Here is a 20,258-nt window from a genome sequence, read left to right as displayed (position 1 = left end):
ATAACCCCTATGCTGGATTCAGTGACTGGCGCACCTCTACCCCGTGCTGTTGTGAAGGCTGTCAGATCATATATGTGTGTGTGTGTGTGCGGTGACAGCCCTCATGCGCGCTCTTTATAATCAATATGAATATTGCGATCAAAGTGGATACAATCTTACATCAACAACACATGGCAAGCAACGCGTTAAGAACAAATAATCATATTAGATTACAAACAACCCAACTTGTTTAGCACGTGTGCATCTTTGTTGTTATGTTTACACATGTAATATTTTTTCCTGATGCGATTTAAAGCAAAATACACAATATCACTCAATCAAACATATCTATAATGATAAGGAACATGGTTACTTGACTGAGTTTTTAATGCCCAGCAATACCACATGAAGAAAGGACGGACTTTGAAGGAATAAACAGTGTGAGGAGAGCTCCATTGTAGTGCACTGGACAAGTCTGAAGTAGTTCCGCCCACGCATGCGCGAGGCAGACAGTCTTGTACGCAATTTATTGGCTTAAAGATGTTGGCCTAATTTAGACATTGGATTGATAACAATAATCTTAAAAATAGCATTTATCGGCCGATATCGATATGGCCGCCGATATATCGTGCATCCATAAAATATATGATTGTGTATGTAAAAAAGAAAATAGACAAATGTAAGAACTGAGCAACACGCAGTTAACTCTGTTTATTGTTCTCTCTCTTCATATAGAGCAGTACTGTAATGAAGGCTGTATGGCCTACAGCTGGTCCAGTGGATGAGATCTTGATTCGATCTTCACAGTATCTGATGGACACTGCCCATGACCTCCGCCTTCGCCTGAAAGCCTACTCACAGCCAGCCAAGGGCAAGGTATGTCCTTTTCAGACTTGTGTATTTGAAATAAGGACCACCTTTGCAAATATCCCAAATACAGTACATATGTATATATTTTGATGTATACTAAGTAGGGCTGTGTGATTTCGGGAAAATATCTAATTGATATTTTTTTGACAGATATTGTGATTGAAATTTAATTTCCGATTTACTTTTGTAGTCATGCTTCAGCTCAATGATCTGTAAGCTGTGGCAACAATTCTGCGACAGCTCTTAAAATTGACTTGTTTTTGTTCGGTGTCTGTGACTTTGAAACCAAAATATTGCCATATTACAAATGCTGTTTTCCTTAATATTAATTTGTCTATTAATGCTTCTGAAGCATAAGTCTCCATAATCTCACTTGTCAGTGGTTTCCTTTTTGTTTTCTTATTTTTTTTTTATATTGTGGCTGTTGTTCGGTTATGCGATTCTGATTGGGCAGGACGAAAGTGTGCTCACTCAATTTGATATTAAGACTCACACACACAGCCGGCCGCCACGCATTTGCTCTGGGTGGGGGATATTTAATTATATATATAAATATGTATTTCATATTGCAGCGTCTTGCTATTAACTGATTACAACGTTTCAAATTGAAATTCGATTTTGGTTAATCGCTCAACCTAATACTAATACTAATTAACATGTAACGTCTAACACATCAGATGTTTTTTTTTATTATATTTTTGATACAACAAGCAAAGTAAAAAGGGAAGGTGATTTTGTTGCGTCATATTGTGTTCTAAAACACTGCAAATCGCCAACCAGCATGTATGCTACACAAATATTGGCCTGCATAAGTTAAAATGACACTCCATACCAGTAGGTGGCAGCATTTTGTGTTTGTCATTCAAAAATCATACCCACCAACCCTCACGTTTTTCCCAGAAGTCTCCCGTTTTTCATCATTCTATCCTACTGTCAGTCTGTTAAGTGCATTTCCTGTAATTCTCACATATTAAGAATCTTTTTTTGAATGTGTTCAATAATATCTACAAAGAGCCGATCCTCCCTGTTGGTAGATTTCTGCCGAATCACCAGGGGATGATACCTCTTGCTCTTAACTGTAAAAGAGCTGTTCAAAAGACTTTTGCTTTAATTTGTTTGGATTGAAAGCACTGTAATAGGTATATGGCCACATTCCCTTCCTTTCCATTTTTGCCATGAATCAGGTTTGTGGTTAGATGATCCCTTATTTTCACATTACAATCCTAAATGCCCAAAATCATACACTGTATAGTAGGTAGGTACCATATTCAGGGTTCAACATGAACGCCCCATTCACACGGGGCTAGGGCAGCAACGCTTGACTGAAGGCGTGTCTAAAGTTGGGGCTAATGCGATCATCATAGCAGCGTCAGCCAATGAAATTCAGTCAGCAATAGACCACTGTCTAGCTGGTGTATTTGCACACAGCGATCTGGTTCGCTGACGCTTCCGTCGGCGCTTGAAAAGTTGAGCTAGTAACAACTTCTGCAACGAGCAACGCCTCTGAAGCAGTGCCGACGCATCCACAATGCAGTTCGGCAACGGCTGACGTTACCCATTCAAAGTGAACGAGAAGCGTTGACGCTGAAGCCCCCGTGTGAATGGGGCGTGAGGATTTTTTTTCTACTGGTTCAATCGGGCCAGTGGTTCAGATTTTAACTTGCTCTAGCAAATTTTTCACTGGCCTCATCAAAATAACAAAAAAAAAAGGTTAAAAGCTATTTCTTAGCCCCATATTTTAAATAATGTGTCAAAAATTACGTCTGTTAATCTAGAATTTAAATATTTAAAAAATGTTAATAAAGATATAGTAAGTAAAAGTGTTAATGCAAACAAAAGGAGCAGTATGGAAAATGGGCATGTATTTAATTGCAGATCTCAATGATTTAACAAAAGATGGCTGACTTGCCAAACTGACGACAAACTGTGCAAAACATATCTTCATTTTTTTTTTTTTTGTCGTGTTGTTCGCACATAAACGTCTGCTTCCAAGACAATAGAAACACATTTTACTGGTGAGTTACTGATGTGGATTATTGTGTATGTATGTATGTATGTATATATATATATATATATATATTTCTTTAAAAAAGCGGGAATCTCATGTGACAGTAACAGTATTGCTGCTTTAGAATATTTCAGACATATGGACATTTTGGATAATTAAGTGGAGCAAAGCCACAGCACACACACAACTTGATCTTCCATTGTTAAATGAATTTGATAAGAATGTGCAACATTTTCACTCTAGAAAGCATGTTTTATGTAGGAATGTAACTAATATGCTGCAACGGCCCCTATAAATACGAGATCAATGTAGCAAATTTTGACGCTCTCGCTGCCTGAACTGAAGGGAGACAGTGTTGTCACCAGGGAGGCCAAAGCGACCTTTGACGCTCTCACCGGCTTCGGTGTGAACGCACAGTTAGGAGAGACCACCAGACTTCCCTCTTCCTCCGGCTCCTTCGGGGGGATCCCGAGGTGTTCCCAGTCCAGCTCGGATACATAGTCCCTCCAGCGTGTCCTGTGTCTTCCCCGATGCCTCCTCCCAGTGGGACATGCCTGGAACACCTCCCTTGGTATCCATCCGAAACAGATGTCTGAGCCACCTCAGCTGACTTCTCACGATGTGGAGGAGAAGCGGCTCTACTCTGAGCTCCTCCCAGTTGACCGAGCTCCTCACCCTGTCTATAAGTGTGCGGCCTGCCACCATTCGAAGGAAATTCTTGTCTTTTCGGTCATGACTCATAGCTCATGAGCATAGGTGAGAGTAGGAACGTAGATTGACCAGTAAATCGAGAGCTTTGCCTTTCGGCTCAGCTTCTTTTTTACCACAACGGACCTGTATTAACGTCAACCGTATTACTGCTGCCGCTACATCAATCCTCCTAAAGGTCAGAAGCAAATTTTATGATGAATGTATGATTGCACAGCTTCTTCAAACCTGCTGTCCGACATTACATCTTCAGTGATTTTCTTTATTTATGAAGCTTTCGTGTTAAGTTATTGTATGGCAGCTACCCATTAGGTTTGTGCCTGCAATTTAATAGCATAATTTATAAAATCCTTAAACCATTAAGCCATAAACAGATCCTTCTAGCAGTCCAGTATGCACTCCATCCCCACCCAAGCAGAAGTGGCATAAAGGACGAGTCAAGTCGACAGCTGTCATGTAGAGTGAGTTCAGCGCTGTCCCAGACCTCTCTTGACAGAGGAGTAGTGCATTATCCCTAGCTTTTAACATGGGACACTTTCCCTACAGTCTTTTTCTACCTATCCTGGGCTTTACATAAGCATTATGACTCAAGGCTCTGAGGACAGAGGCTTTTCTCAGCACTGTTGTTGGGGCCATGTGGTAATGGATGTCGCTTTGGATGAGGGGTGGTTGGGTTGATGTATTTTAGAGGGTTTTAGACCTCGAAGGGAAAACCATACTGATGATAACTGTATATAAAAACAGTGATATAAAATTAAATGTGTATATATATATATATATATAGTCAGCTAACCTAACAGGAATAAAAAGATAATACAAATGATTTAAGTTTTAAGCTGATCTTTTGCACTGATGGAGGATTTGTGGAGAATTTATACACAGTCGATTGCGTTGAGTACATTGTAGCCTATATGAGACAAACGTTTCCTCAAATTTGGCCCCCAGCATAATCCAATAATGATTTCAGCTCATCATCCTTGGAAAAAAAGTCTCTATAGGACATTGTTATAATTTGGGTCAATTCTACAGAGATTTATATAATAGCTGTTAAACAATCTGCTTTCTGTTCCTTCATAACAGCTGACTTGTCTTACGGAACTTTCATCAAGCCATAGCATCAGTATGCTATCTAACCAAATTATGTTGTGATGAATTAGCCATAAAATGAACTCACAATAAGTGGGTTACCTTGAGAAATGTTGAGTTTTAAAACAAAGTCAATAGTAATTGTGGTTGAAATTTTGGCAATAAAGCTGAAAAAATTAAACAGATAGCCGAACAAGGCTAAAGTCACAGCTAGCACGCATTGGTGCTTGTATGGAGATGATAAACTATTATATTAGTCTGTTTTCTGTGTCTAATGTTGCAAATAAATGTATTAACCCAATGATATGAAAATCAGGAAATGATTTTTCTACCGAAAGTAAACCCAAAGGCAATTGAAATTAATGTTTTTTTTTGCTCCAAATAATAAGACCTGGTGTTTATGAAATCCTTAATTTCAATATTTATAATTTATATATATATATATATATATATATATATATATATATATATATATATATATATAGTTAATCCGGAAAGTATTCATTGCGCTTCACTTTTTCAACATTTTTTTATGTTAAAGTCTTATTCCTAAATTTATTAAATTCATTTATTTCCTGAAAGTTCTACCCATAACACCCCATAATGACAATTGAAAAAATGTTTTGGGAAATTGCAAATTTATTAAAAATTAAAATAAATGAATTTAATCCATTTTGGAGTAAGGCTGTAAAATAAAAAAAAAATGTGGAAAAAGTGAAGCGCTACCAATACTTTCCGGATAGTCTGTGTGTGTGTGTGTATATATACCTAAAAGCCATAAACAGAAATTGCATATGTTTGTCATTTCTGTTACTATAAAACTGACATTTTCTCTAAAATAGATTATGCAACTTAAGTGCTCAGCATAAATGAGTACACACACACACACGCACGCACACAAACACACACACACACACACACACACACACACATATGTGTGTGTGTGTGTTATGTGCGTTGTGTGTGTTTATGTGTGTGTGTGTGTCTAAGCATGTAAGGACCCTGAATAGTCAAAGCTCAGTCGAATATTCGTACGGGTATTATGAAACAAGGATCATGTTATTTTTGGCTTCTTGGGTGTTCCTCAATGTCTGATTTCGCATAAATATTTAAACATGCCTGAATAAATACCAACCACCCATGAGAGATTTAAGTTTTACTTTCCATGAACTGTGACAGACAGAGGAGCATATACAAGCAGCAGGGATTTAAATCTTTTACAGTATCTGTGATAAGAAAATTAATTCATTTTAAATAATTAAAAGTGTGAAGACGCTTTGAAATTGTGTAATAGCTTGACAAGCAGAAACCTGACAGGTCTGCTGCACCATGCAGCTTGCCTAAATGTGTGTGCTCTGAAACTGCTCATGTAATTATTAAACAGCTTAATGCAGTGGATAAATGTTGGCTAGATTTTGTCTACATTATAGTCTCATTATTTTTCATCAAAAATAATGTGATGTTCATTCATTAGATGAGCGGACAAGATCATGCACATTCATGGTTTTTTAGTCACATTACTAGAGCAGAGAACCGGTCAAGTTTCTGTTTGTCAAGCTGAAAGCAACAAACATTTTCCTGCTTATTTTTGTTGACAAATTATGACTACTGTTAATTCAGGAATAGGATACAATGTTAGGGCTTCTAAAACAGCTTTATACCTCTATATATGCACTTTCAGTATCTGACTGATGACAACACTTGGAGGTTTGGAGCAGCACCAAAACAAACTCAATGAAAGCTAGATTTGAGCCCATGTGTGGCTGAAAAGAGAAATTAAAGACAGAACTGCAGAATTTGATGCACGTGACATGCTCAAACGTTTACCCTGCTGAAAAATCCAGCTTAAACCAGCCTTGGCTGGTTGGCTGGATTTAGCTGGTTGACCAGGCTGGTTTTAGAGGGGTTTTGGCCATTTCCAGGCTGGTTTCCAGCCATTTCCAGCCTGGTTTAAGCTGATCTGGCTGGAAAATGACCAGCTAAATCCAGCTAAAACCAGCTTGACCAGTCTGGTTTAAGCTGGATATAGCCGGTTTCGGCTGGACTCCCAGCTTGGCTAGGCTGGTCAAGCTGGTTTTAGCTGGTCATCTCCCAGCCTGACCAGCTAAGACCAGGCTGGAAATGGCTGGAAACCAGCTGGCCAAAACCCCTCTAAAACCAGCCTGGTCGACCAGCTAAAACCAGCCTAGGCTGGTTTAAGCTGTTTTTTTTCAGTAGGGTATCTATGAAGCAAAACTGCATTCACCCCTCGAACAAACACAGAAAGCTGGGCAGTGTCCATACAGTCTGCATTCTCATCTATAGCCAGTGAATAGGCAACAAAGTTCTTGGCTTTTTCTCTAAGCTGGATTTGTAAGTCACAGGCCAGCTCATCCACCCAACTAATGACTACAGCCCCATTGACACCCTCTGCCAATGCATTGATCAAATGAACAGTTAGATGTGCCAAATTCTTGTCATTAATAAATCTTCATCATCTCAAAGTACTTCTTGTTTAATGGACTGTAACCAATCTTGAAGTGTTGCTTTTTTTGTCAATCACAGAAGGGGGACAACAAACCACCAGCTAAGCCTACGCACTGCACCATCTATGTTGCAAAGACCTACCCACCCTGGCAGCACAGCGCCCTCTCTCTGCTTGGCAAACATTACAAGGTACAAACATCTTTATCATAGCTTGTTATTCTTATGTTAAAGTGAGCCAGTTGAAACAATCTTCAAAAATGGATTTGGGCTGGCCATTAAGGCAAATTACCAGAATATGTTTGATTCGGAATAAAAAACTCAACTGATATTTAGACTTATATTTTCAGTGCCACTTCTGAAAAATAAACATTTTATTACATTGCATTTCTATGGTGCTACTTGGTATTTCACAGTTGAAGTTAGAAGGTTCGATCTTGATGAGCTGTCAATCAAACTGTCATTCTTTCCCATTGTCATTTACAGAGCAACCATGGAGCTTTACCTGACAATAAGGTTATCGCCATGGAGCTCGGAGCCATGCCTGAGCTGAAGAAATACATGAAGAGAGTCATGCCCTTTGTGGCTATGATAAAGGTAGAACACTTGAGTTCTGTTTTATTTTTACAGCTTTTATTTCAGCCATAATAAAAAGAAGACACAACGGGTAACACTTTACAATATTGTATTAGTTCATGGTAGATAATGTGTTTACAAACATCAGAAACAATGCATGTGTTACAGTATTCGTTCATGTTAGTTAATTAAAATACAAATGTTCATTGCTAGTTTATGTTAACTCATGGTGCATTAACTAATCTTAACAAGCATGCATTTGGATGTTACCAGTTAAACTCTGCGGACCCTGTACCGGGTCCGTAATGTCATCGACTTTTTCTTTCCGATTTAAAGGGCTGACATTGCACCAGACCCCTGTAAGTGGTTTCGTTTGAAAGTGTACAATCTATATGTTATGCACATATGCATCACTTTGGTTTTTATTCTACTGTACTAAAGTTATTTACACTTAAATACACAGTTTTTTGGATACCTGAGCTAGGTATTTTACATTGGTTCATTTTCATATTTTTCATATGACACATGTACAAGTTATAGCTCAAATGAAAGCTCTTGCCGGTGCTCATATGGTTCTAGCATTCTTTTTACTGAATTATATTTGCATATCAAACAGTTGTCGAATGAATCGCGGTGTTTCCATGGCCCAGAAGTGAAAACAATACATTTATGATCAATAAGCAGCCCCAGATAGCACAGACAGCTGTCATCTCTTACCTTATGCTGTGTGCTTCAGGGCCATTCTCCTCTGTTTTTGAGGTGATGTGCATAAGTAATCCTTTTATATGTCTGATGTGGTCCAAACACTGTCAATTATGTTTGATCAAACAAAAGAATAGTGAAATATTAAAACAACGATCGATCCCTGGGAATAGAATAACTTTTGCATAGATTATGACATTTTTCTTGTTTCCTATTATGACAGACATGTGCAGGAACCACCAAAAAAGTAATTAAAGCACGCTAGACCACATAGAACGTAAAAGGTACACTTTCAAATTTGAGTTTATAAAAAAAAAATACAAAAAGCGCCTCATTTTTTAGGTGTTTATTATAACACAGACAGCATATACAGTTATTTTAAACACTTTCAATAGTGTTTTATGAACATTCAAAGGGTTTTCTTTAAAATGATACCAAAGTTTTGCATTTACACCTCTGCATGTGGATTTGGGAAGCTTTTAAATCTGGGTAGGCAAAATCCAGGCGGAAATCCCAAAATAACAGCAGAGTTTAACTGGTTAATGCATTTGTAAATGTTGCTAACCATGACTAATAATTGCTGATAAATATTGTTCATTATTTGTTCATATTAGTAAAAACAATAACTAATTAAATCGTATTGCAAAATAATAAATAATAATTAAAACAGTTCATTTAAAACTATTTTCTTTGGTCTTTAAAAAAATGAATCACATGAGGGCTAATAATTTTGAATTTTTAAAAATGAGAGAATTAGGCCCCTTAAAAGATCTTAATCACGTTTTATGTTGTCCAAAGTGTTTAACTCAAAATAAGCATAAACATATAAATTTTCCTCCTAATATTAACAACGTCATGCTCAATCCACACGATTGGGTCGGGAGTGTTTAGCCCAGCTCCACCATCCGGGTGATGTCACGTAATTTGCGACAAGCGCGGGAAGGGGTGACACTCTCCACATGTACTGAAATTATAGAGCCAATCAGATGGCAAAATAGGAAAATGTAACTTTAACTGTTCGTTAAGGTAAAGGTCTGATACTGCTTAGAACTTAAAGTGGTGATGAGGTCTTAAAATATCCTGAGAAGGTCTTTAAAAAGTCTTAAAAGGGTATTGAAATTACCTTTGGGATTCCTGCATATACCCTGGCTAGGTATACAAATTTAGGTAATGTTTAAAATTGAAATGTCTTAATATTAATTCAGTTGTTTCTGTTCTTGGTTTTTGTGTGTTTCCAGGACAACCTAGAGAAAAATGGGCCCAGGGTTCTTGACCTAGAACTGGAGTTCGATGAGCGTGCTGTTCTGCTGGAAAACATTGTTTATCTGACTAACTCACTTGAGGTATCGTCTTGGAGATCTAAATGTACATTTCTACATAATCAAAGCATGGAGATCATAAAAGGTCCTCACTCTTATGTTTGAGTTTTATTTTATTTTTACAGTGCATCCGGAAAGTATTCATAGCGCTTCACATTTTCCACATTTTTCATGCTACAGCCTTATTCCAAAATGCATATAATTTATTCATTTCCTCAAAATTTGACACACAATACGCCATAATGACAATGTGAAAAAGAAGTTTTTTAAATTGTTGCAAATTTATTACAAATAAAAAACCTGAAAAATCACATGTACATCAGTATTCTCAGCGTTTGCTCAATACTTTGTTGATGCACATTTGGCAGCAGTTACAGCCTCAAGGCTTTTTGAAAATGATGCCACAAGCTTGGCACACCTGTCATTGGGAATTTTTGCCCATTCCTCTTTGCAGTACCTCTCCAGCTCTATCAGGTTGGATGGGAAGTAACGGTGTACAGCCATTTTCATATCTCTGCAGAGATGTTTAATATGATTCAGGTCTGGGCTCTGGCTGGACCACTCAAGGACATTTACAGAGTTGTCGTGAAGCCACTCCATTGATATTTTGGCAGTGTGCTTTGGGTCATTGTCCTGCTAGAAGATAAACCGTCGCCCCAGTCTGAGGTCAAGAGCACTCTGAAGCAGGTTTTCATTCAGGATGTCTCTGTACATTGCTGCATTCATCTTTCCCTCTATCCTGATTAGTCTTCCAGTTCCTGCTGCTGAAAAACATCCCCACAGCATGATGCTGCCACCACCATGCTTCACTGTAGAGATGCCATTAGCCTGGTGATGAGTGGTGCCTGGTTTTCTCTAAATGTAACGCCTGGCATTCACTCCAAAAAGTTCCTTTGTGCCCTTTACTAAGGAGTGGCTTCCGTCTGGCTACACTACCACACAGGCCTGATTTACAGATAATGGAGACCACTGTGCTCATTGGAACTTTCAGAGCAGCGGAACTGTTTCTGTAACCTTCCCCAGCCTTGTGCCTGGAGACAATCCTGTCTCGGAGGTGTACAGACAATTCCTTTGTCTTCATGCTTGGTTTGTGCTTTGACATGCACTGTCAACCCTGGAACCTTATATAGACAGGTGTATGCCTTTTCAAATCATGTCAAGTCAACTGAATTGACCACAGGTGAACTCCAATGAAGCTGCTGAAACATTTCAGGAATGATCAGTGGAAACAGATCTGAGCTCAGTTTAGAGCTTCATGGCAAAGGCTGTGAATACTGATGTACATGTGATTTTTTTAGGTTATTTATTTGTAATAAATTTACAACAATTTCAAAAACTCTTTTTTCACATTGTCATTATGGGGTATTGTGTGTAGACTTTGAGGAAATATATGAATTTAATCCATTTTGGAACAAAGCTGTAACATAAAAAATGTGGAAAAAGTGAAGCGCTGTGAATACTTTCCGGATGCACTATATGTGAGATCAATGGCAAGTGGTTAATAACATTATCAAATAAAATCACAGTCCAGTTTTCAGATGATTTCTTTTCCAACATCGTCTTTTCTTCTCCAAAAATGTCTTGCAAATATGAATTTTTCTTAGCTTTTCTATTTTGTATCGACCAATCCACAGTGAATGCAGTACACAAGATTTAATTAAGTCCGAAGCCTCGTGATAACTAGTGTCGTTCTTTCTCTTTGACCTCTCTTTCTGTCTCGCTCTCCCCTTTCAGTTGGATCAGATAGACGTTGTGTTTGCCTCTGAAGCGGATGAGAAAGTAAAGGAGGACTGTTGCCCTGGGAAACCGTTCTGTGTCTTCAGATCTGAGGTGATGATGAGAGCCCACAGAGGCCCTGTCATAGCTGTAGCACCAAAGCCCCATCTATTGTGTCTGGGTTTTCTTTTTCTTTTTTTTCTAATGGTTGATCTGTCCTGTGCTACATGCAGCTAGAGACGAGCTAATTTTAGAAAGGCACTGGTAATGCTTTAAAGAGTCCTCTCACTCTCATGGTCTAGTGCTCAGCATTCGTGCAGATATTAAAATGCTTATAAATTAATACAAGGCTTTTGGAAGTGAGTTTTATTTCTGTATAAGGATATGGTGAAAAAGCATCATGCACACAAAAAAAAGAAGGCAGGAAAGGTAATTTTGTTCATTATAAAGAGTCCTTTATAATTAATTTATTTGTGAGTTTGGTAATTGACTACCATTTACCATGATTTGCTAAAGACGTCCAATAAAAACTCATTCGGTGTAGAAATAGCATGTCTGTGTGTGATGTGCAATGACATATGACAGGTATTTTAAGGAGAAGGTCACTTATTAGGACATTCCCCATGTCCCCATTTTTCAAAAGGTTTATAAATCATAGAGGCTTACAGACTTAAGATTGGGTCATTTGACTCAGACTACCAATCTGCTCATCACTGATGACTTTTCAACTTACTAGTCACACCCTTGCAACCAATTACAGCTCCTTAGCAACTTTCTTATAGACATCCATTGTAAAAAAAAATCTGTCATCGACTTTACATTGGACATACTAACAACATACCAATTCATACTGACTACACACAAATCCATACTGACAACACATACCAATGCATACTGACAACATACCGATCCCTACTGACAACATACCAATTCATACCAATGATATACCAATCCATACTATAAACATTCCAGCAACATGCTAATTTATACTAAATTCATGCTAACAACATGCTAGTGTATACTAGAAACATGCTAGTGACATGCTAATTCGGTTTTTATAAAATCCATTTAAAAAATCTATTTTTCAAAAGGTTTATAAATTATAGAGGCTTTTTTTTCAGAAAGGGCAATGTAAAAAGGAGTTTTACAGTATAAAATAATGGAAACCTATGGAATGTCCCTGTAATGAGCTGTATGCATGGCAAGTCTTTTTGAGCCACTGATAATCTTCTTGTGAATGGTTAATGTGACTATTTTCTGTTTAAAGATGTTCCTTTTACAACATCAATAATGTAATTGAATTACAGTTTAGTTATGGTGGCTTGAGAAAGCCAACATACTGTTATACTGCATAAACTTATTCTTCTTCCGTCTACTTCTGAGACTAATTTCTATATGCATCTTTTGTTAGACCGTTCATGCTGCAATCACCAATCTAACACCAAACCTCCAAACTGGTCTGACTCGGGTTGCTATAACTTTTCCAACTGATCTGACTTGTGGTTTTCTGAAAGCTGACCTGTAAATTTCGGAAAAGTCCCATTGAGTTAACATTGGGCCAAACTTTATGACCTCATAACTTTCCGCCAGACTGTCATACAGACTTAAGATTGGGCTCATTTAACTCAGACTACCAATCTGCCTATGACTGATGACTTTTCAACTTACTAGTCAATCCATACTATAAACATTCTAGCAACATTCAAATTCATACTAAATTCATCCTAACAACATGCTAGTTTATAACAGAAACATGCTAGGGACATGCTAATTCAGTTTTTATCAAATTTGTTTAAGAAAATATTTTTTAACTTCTTAAGTAAATAATGTAATTCTGTGTAATTATGCCTCTTTCGAATCAAATTATTAGGCTAGTCAAATTGATATCATGGAATTGATCTAACAAAAAGACCGCGTTAGACTGCAAGATGGATCAGCGACAGGGGCTTTCACATTGCATGACTTTACAAGAGGAAGAATCACCGACAACTTTGTCCAAACTACGTCTCACAACCAAAAACACGTCGTATATCTTTTGTTATTAACTACATAATGAGAAAGAAGCCTTTAATGGGGTAGAAAATGTACTTATTTGCCCACTTGGGTTTGAAGGGAATTAGCAATTTCTCCTCAACTTTCTTTTTTAACTTTCTGTATGACACTTTAAACAGACACGGGTGCTCCTGTCAAACCACCACTAGTTTTTCCTCCGTTTCTTGGGTCCAAATAAACCGAAAATGAGCGTTTTTAACTTCTCCCTCAACTTCCCGCTGGCCTGCAGGAACACACACAATGAATACTACTCTCTCATTGGCTGTAAACGATCGCCGGTGTTATTTTCAAACTTTCAAACTGCATGATTTGAATCGCCGACAGCTCCAGATATTTAGCTTATCGACGACTCATCGATGATTATCTCAAATCGCATCTTTGATAGTTCATACTGTGTGATTGTCACTCACGTGATTTCAGGAATTTTGTCTGCGAATTTTCAACACATGTCGGCGAGTCAAAATCGGGGCAAAAATCCTGCAGTCTGAACTCGGCATAAGGTTTCAAAGGTCATCAGTTTATTTTCATAAAGATCTTATCTTCCGTAGGCCTTTCTGGAACCACAGCTTTTAAACCCATGTCTGATTTCCCTGGTACGAATAATGCGTTACCCCAAATGGGAGAGAATTTAGATTTTGGATTTCTCACAGCTCAACCTGTGACTCATGCCACAGTAAAATAGTGGTTCTTACAAATGGGTTAGACATATTTTGTCTGAGTTTTTTTTTAATAATCAGAATATAAATATGTGTCAAGGCTTAAATTGCTTGTACATTTTCTTTCAATCTGTGTCCATGAAATGCAAGGTGAGCCAGCAGACCAAAAATATGCCGATCTCAGCTGAGCTGCCCTAAAATAAACATGTTTAAATACGCAATATCTTTATACATAAACTGCAGACTTTAAAATAACTATGTTGTCGCTTGAAAAACTCTTATAACTTGATTTTGTGGCATAATTGATGAGTATTTTTTAATTTTGCGGATTTCCCATCCGCCATTAACAGTCCTCATCTGTTTCCTGTGCAGCGCATGTGAGTTGCTATGGAATAATGGAATTTAACACATGTTGTCTGGCGTGAGACCCACTTTATCTCATTCAGGCAATGAAGATAATCCATTTTAAACCAGTCAGATCTTAAATTTAGCATGTTTATAATATAATGGCATTCAAGATAAATGTCCCTGTGCATGTAGCCCATTCACAAAAACCAAACGTGTGTGTTAAACAAGTGAATATATGAAAATCCATTGATGACATTGATCTGTTTATTGTACCAGCCATATAAATGCATGGTGTCAACCTCGACCTGTGTCTGTCCCATAGCCTGGAGTGATAATCTCACTGGTGAACCCTCAGCCATCCAACGGTCTGTTCTCCACCAAGATAGACATCCGACAGGGAGACAGCAAAGACAGCATCATTCGCAGACTGTCCCGAGTCAACAGAGGCATCAAAGGTAAATCTTATTTACATTCGTTTTGGACAGAATAGAAGCTGTAAGAACGCTTTAAAAGGGTCACGAAAACACATGTTTTGAGCTGTTGACAGTCGTATATGTGTCCCACACTGCTGAAAACACTATTGTGACACCTATATTTCACTAAAAAGTGAAAATTGGTTGTTTTTGCGTTATTTCGAGCAAATTCCTACTTCCGGTTTGAAAAAATTTTTGAAGCTGCGTCACGGCCATGAGATAATAGCGTGTATTCCAGCATGTGGACTGAACGTCTGTACCAAGGCGTCCCGTATTACGTCTCCGAGTGCATTGCATTCATTCATGAGTAAGGCTTGGTTTAAACCAATCAGCGCGCTCCATTATGACAGCGCTGCAACTTCATTAATATGCATGCTAACTTTCTTAGACTGTACCTGAAATAGTGTTCAGACGGCAGAAAGACAACACACGTCGTGTTGCCAAAAGTTGTGGGAAAAGAACAAGAATTGTTTGGAGATACGAGATACAGTGTTGCTTTCGTAATGTGAAGGTTTTGTTTTCATTTTTTTTCTATGTGAGCACTGCTAGACTCACGCGTGGATCCGTAGACACGACGCGCGGTAGAAATGCGTTTGTTTGGAACATTTTTTACTCAAGAGCATTTCTCATCTATGGTAAGATCCAGATTTGCTGCTCGTCTCCTTTTAAAAAAGATGCAGCTCCAGTATGTGCTGATTGTTCTGTCTACAGATTCTGTAAGTGTGTGCGATTAGCGCTCTTTCTTTGTTCATTCAGATGGCAAAGTTATAGTTGGTATGGTCAGCAGTACTCTTTCAGTGTTTAAAGACAGACCTTAGTCAAAATGATTTCTAAGTTACTTAGTTTACAGAATGTTAATATCACTACAATATTGAAAGATCCGCTGTAAATGCTGCTCTGAGTGTAAACACGTGAACACTAAGCAAACTTTTGCCGACCGTCGTGTTGAATTTTCGCTGCAATTTTGTGATGGGATAGTCTACAAACACACGGCTTTCTGACCTCCTGAGTGCATCTGAGTTACAGAGAAATGCAGAGGCTCTTTTCTCTTATACGACGTGCGGTATCAAACATCCCACTGTCATTAAACACACTGTCTCCCCTGCGTGTGTGTTTGTTTGTTTGTACTCGGTCAGAAGCGCGTGCCCAAATGGCAACTCCCATTTTTATTCAAACCCTGCCCATTTTAATTCAAACCCTGCCCATTTTCTCCCCTGACACTCCCACCCAAACAAAGCTAGACACCCACTTTCCTGACTTTTTCCAAACTAGAGGTTTGAAAGCATCCTGCTGAAACGGGGGGTTTCATGGCCTTTTAAAGGATTCCTCTTCTGCTTTTTAAACTTTGAGTCTCTAGTGTGTGATCATAAAACAGATCTGCAAAGTTCCAAAGCACAAAGTTTCTCCCAAAATTGTTAGTAGATATTGTCTCTGAACTCCCTTAAACGCCTCTGCTGTAGTTTTTATTTCTTATTGGAATGAGCTCAAAATGTTTCCAAATTAAATCATTCCTGGCCATGGCCTGCCTAAAGTATCATGGCCTGGTTGAGTTAGCAGTGTGTTGTGACGTCAGTTTCCCACTCTATAAAGCTCATTCTGATTCTGAACATGGTTGAGTCAACCATCTTTAATGTTGAACAGCAGTGCTGTTAAATTTGTTTATGAAATTGATGTTGGGTTGCTACTCACAGGATAAGGTCTAAATAGATTTGGAGGTACAGAACCATGCAATTGTCTCTCAATCTCTAATAATATTGTTAAATTTCAGATTTGTCCAAAGTGAAGCTGATGCGTTATGAGGATCCTGTTCTCGGACCACGGAGAATCCCAGTTTTGGGGAAGGAAGAAGAAGGCAAACTTCCAGTCTCGAACAGTTCAGTCTTCCACATCAGCTTGCAAGAAAACAAAGTTCATATGAGCGACAACGGCCTGAAAGTGGACATTGGAGATACGTTAATCTACCTGGTTTAGTAGCATCTGAGACTTCGTTGTTTGTTCCTTCTTTCCTTCCTTTCTTCTTTTCTTTTTTTTTTTGTCTTGGCGTATTACTTCAAACAATAGTGTTAATACTGCCGAGTCACTAGTTTATTTACCGTTATCTAGCATTTATTCTTGTCTCAGCATTTGGTAACTACTTTATTTAAGGTTCTCCAGTGTCTGCAAAAAAAAAATCGTGTATTAACATCCATTTCTAGACTCTCAGAAATAAAGGTACAAAAGCTGTCCGGTTTGTACATAGAGGTTCCATATTGGTACCCTAAAGTGTACATATTTATACCTATACTGTACATGACACAATGTACTTTTTGATAAAGGTTGACAATTGTTGTACCTTTATTTTTGAAATGTATTGTTTTAAGTAATCGAAGACTGACAGGAAATGTGAACTCAATCAATACTCATTCAGGCTTATGACTTGATATGGACATATGCTGCTGTTGTTGCGTTTTTGCAGATGAGGTGTTTTCATAACGTTTATGCTACCTGTTGGATATTACTGAATTTTTAACATCCGTCCTGAATTAACAATTGTTTTTGCATGTGGGAGTCGTTCATCAGAAAAGACATGATCAGGTCAATAGATTGCATATTAATTGGCTGTATTTTTGTCGGAGAGCCTCAATAAGACATCCATTTCTTTTCCTTCTTCCCCTCTCAGATTAAATGTATTTAGTGAACACAATAAATATATTCAAATAAAATTTACATTCGTTTCTTGGAATAATTCTGAGCGCAAATGCCTCCTGTTGGGATGTTGGAGTTGCTGGTATATGACTATTTGTTCTTCAGGATTTGCTAGTGATATACAGTTTTAAAAAGTGCTCAATATTATTAGTCAAAAACGGGAAAAAAAAGTTGAATAAAAACTAAATAACTGTTGGCTGCTTTGATTAAAACCATGAACATTAATCTGATAATCCATTAAAAGTTCATCCCCCGCTTTTTATCGAAGATTGTCTTGTGGGAGGACTTTTAGCTTAGCTTGCCGTAATATTGGCTGTTTCTTAATTCCAAGCATGCAGTGAACAGACTTGCGTTCTTGTGAAGACTGGTCTTGCCAAGTTAACAGAAGAATGAACTCGGGAGACCGCAAGAACAGAGAACGCATCCTGTAAGAAATGAGATGCTTTGTTCTTCCATGTTCATGTGACCTTCACGTGGTTTAAATAGAAAATAATTTAAACATTACAGCATTCATACAGCGATTTAATGTTCTGCCCCTTTTCACAATATATACTGCATAAAGACTTTACAAATATACTTTGCTCAATACAAATAAAACAGATTTTAATATGAATTTCAGCAGAATTTAATACAATTTTCATGCTAATGTTTACTTTCACTGTTTCATTTCACTTCTGAGACAAGTAAGTTATATCTTTGAACTTTAATAATAAATCTATATAAAAAGCTGCTCTTTCCACCTTCTTATTCAGCCACAATGACTTCTGGGACTTCTCAAGCGAGTTTTGCGCTCAAGTCTGCATCAATCGATATCAAGAACACATCCAGGAAGTTTCACGCGTCCTCTGTTCTTGCGGTCTTGAGTTTTGGAACTGAACTTTGGCAGTTGATGATGATGTTACATGAGAACACGAGGACGCAAGAACACTGAAGAACGCATATTGAGAAACGGCCATTGAATCAGATTATACCATTAGCTGCTTGTTCTTGACTTCAGCAGGCACAATGATATTAAGTGGTGCCTGAAAATAGTCCCCAGCTAGGTAACCAGGTAACAGAGCTGTGTATGTTTCTTGCTTATTATACCAGAATGAAAATATACTTCCTAGCCATATTGGCCTAGAAAATAGCAACTTTTTATTTTACATTGGTCTTTAAATAGAAAAACTATTAAAACTCTTTAGAAATATTTGAGTGAGAATTGTCTTGTTCGATTTAGGCCTAATCCCAATTCTATTTTTGTACCCCATCCCCTTCCCCTTGGCCCTTGAAACAGAGTGTTAAGGAGAAGGGCTTCAAAATTTACCCCTAAGAAATGGGACAGCACTCAACACCTGCACACCTCATCATATGTCATCGCAATCTCATGCTTCATTTGAGATCAGACGATCGCGACTGCTGTAGTTATTCTAGTTGTTATTTTTTAGTATTTATCTTCAGAAAATCGCTGATGGCATATCGTCTCCTTAGAATTATACGGTTCTATCTGACATTTTTTTTGTCAAAATTGGGTTATTGACATATTCTTATTAAGTGAAACTTATTTACATTATAGGATGTTTTTTAAAAGGTTGTTTACATTTTAAGAATTTCTATTTAAAAAACAAATGTTAAACACATACTGTTTGCTATGAAATGCAAAAACTTTTAAGCTCACTATCTCAAAATCTTTTAGAACGCAGATAGAACCTTAAAATTCCAAAGTGACGATTTATAATGTTATCATAACAATCTAATGTGGCAATAAGATCGTAACTGTACTGTACATTTACACAATGGCCATATTCATCTATGTAAACACACACACACACACACACACACACACACACACACACACACACACAAAAACAGCATTAACATTATAGCAGACACTGTAAAAAGCTCATTCCCAGCCACTAGACTTTTCTGACAGGGTATTTGAGTGTCAGAATGTTGTGGGACTGCTGTACAGCAGTTATGAGAGAGTGAAATTTCGCAGCTTTTATTTTAGCATTTTTTTTAAAGCATGATGGTAAAACATGAATGTAGTTATTAATATATTAAAACATGTGCTTGTTTGTAGTAAAAAAAATCATAATAATTACAAAAAAAATAATAATAATTTGTGGATCTCCTTATTTCCAGGTGCAGCTGTGATGCCGTTGTGGCTGGTGTATTCTGGGTGATTTTCTTACCCCTTGGTTTTAAGTGTGGTCCTGAAAAATCTCCGTTAGAAGGGCTACAGTATCTAGCACTTCCCCTCAGCCCTACACCTTCAAGCTAAAGAGAATTTGGACACCCCTACCCCTTGAAAATGAGGGATAGGGGTAGAATTGGGATTGGGCCTTAGTGATTTACCTTGAGCTAACTCTACATTTAAAACAGGACTTCTGCTGCTTATTTAAACTACTTATTAATTTAAAATAGGGGGAGGGGGGTTAGGGGGTATTTCACTACAGCTGTTGAATATTTTACAGCAAATTATCTTAATTAAATTTCCTAATCAGGAAAAGAAAATTAAAAACAATTCCTCATAATAATAATAGCAAAACATCCTTTACATAATCTTTCATTTACACAAAAACTATTTACAGAAGTAAGTGTGAGTGGACATAATATTTTTAAATAGGCATGAAAC

The 20,258-nt window shown here is 37.6% G+C and overlaps 2 protein-coding genes and 1 long non-coding RNA gene across 3 annotated transcripts in view; 2 read left to right on the top strand and 1 right to left on the bottom strand.

Annotated features, from left to right (window-relative positions):
- Nucleotides 1-17,658, top strand: part of lars1b (leucyl-tRNA synthetase 1b) — a 60,681-nt gene extending 43,023 nt beyond the window's left edge. The window contains exons 26-32 of the mRNA XM_087301872.1: nucleotides 715-855; nucleotides 7,196-7,306; nucleotides 7,601-7,711; nucleotides 9,631-9,735; nucleotides 11,446-11,541; nucleotides 14,806-14,938; nucleotides 16,725-17,658. Coding sequence (XP_087157998.1) covers nucleotides 715-855; nucleotides 7,196-7,306; nucleotides 7,601-7,711; nucleotides 9,631-9,735; nucleotides 11,446-11,541; nucleotides 14,806-14,938; nucleotides 16,725-16,927 — 900 coding nt within the window. The 3' untranslated portion in view covers nucleotides 16,928-17,658. The remainder of the gene's footprint in view (nucleotides 1-714; nucleotides 856-7,195; nucleotides 7,307-7,600; nucleotides 7,712-9,630; nucleotides 9,736-11,445; nucleotides 11,542-14,805; nucleotides 14,939-16,724) is intronic.
- Nucleotides 1-20,258, top strand: part of pcyt1bb (phosphate cytidylyltransferase 1B, choline b) — a 658,357-nt gene that overhangs the window by 208,482 nt on the left and 429,617 nt on the right. The window lies entirely within an intron of this gene.
- Nucleotides 16,417-20,258, bottom strand: part of LOC147838965 (uncharacterized) — a 5,476-nt gene continuing 1,634 nt past the window's right edge. Inside the window, exon 2 of the long non-coding RNA XR_015520795.1 lies at nucleotides 16,417-20,258. This exon is cut by the window's right edge and continues 1,097 nt beyond it. This is a non-coding gene — a long non-coding RNA (uncharacterized LOC147838965).

This window comes from Danio rerio, chromosome 21 (assembly GCF_052040795.2).
Source record: "Danio rerio strain M-AB ecotype USA chromosome 21, GRCz13ab, whole genome shotgun sequence".
Classification (NCBI taxonomy): Eukaryota; Metazoa; Chordata; class Actinopteri; order Cypriniformes; family Danionidae; genus Danio; species Danio rerio.
The sequence above is the reverse complement of the archived record's forward strand: the minus strand, read 5'-3'. Positions and strand labels throughout refer to the sequence as shown.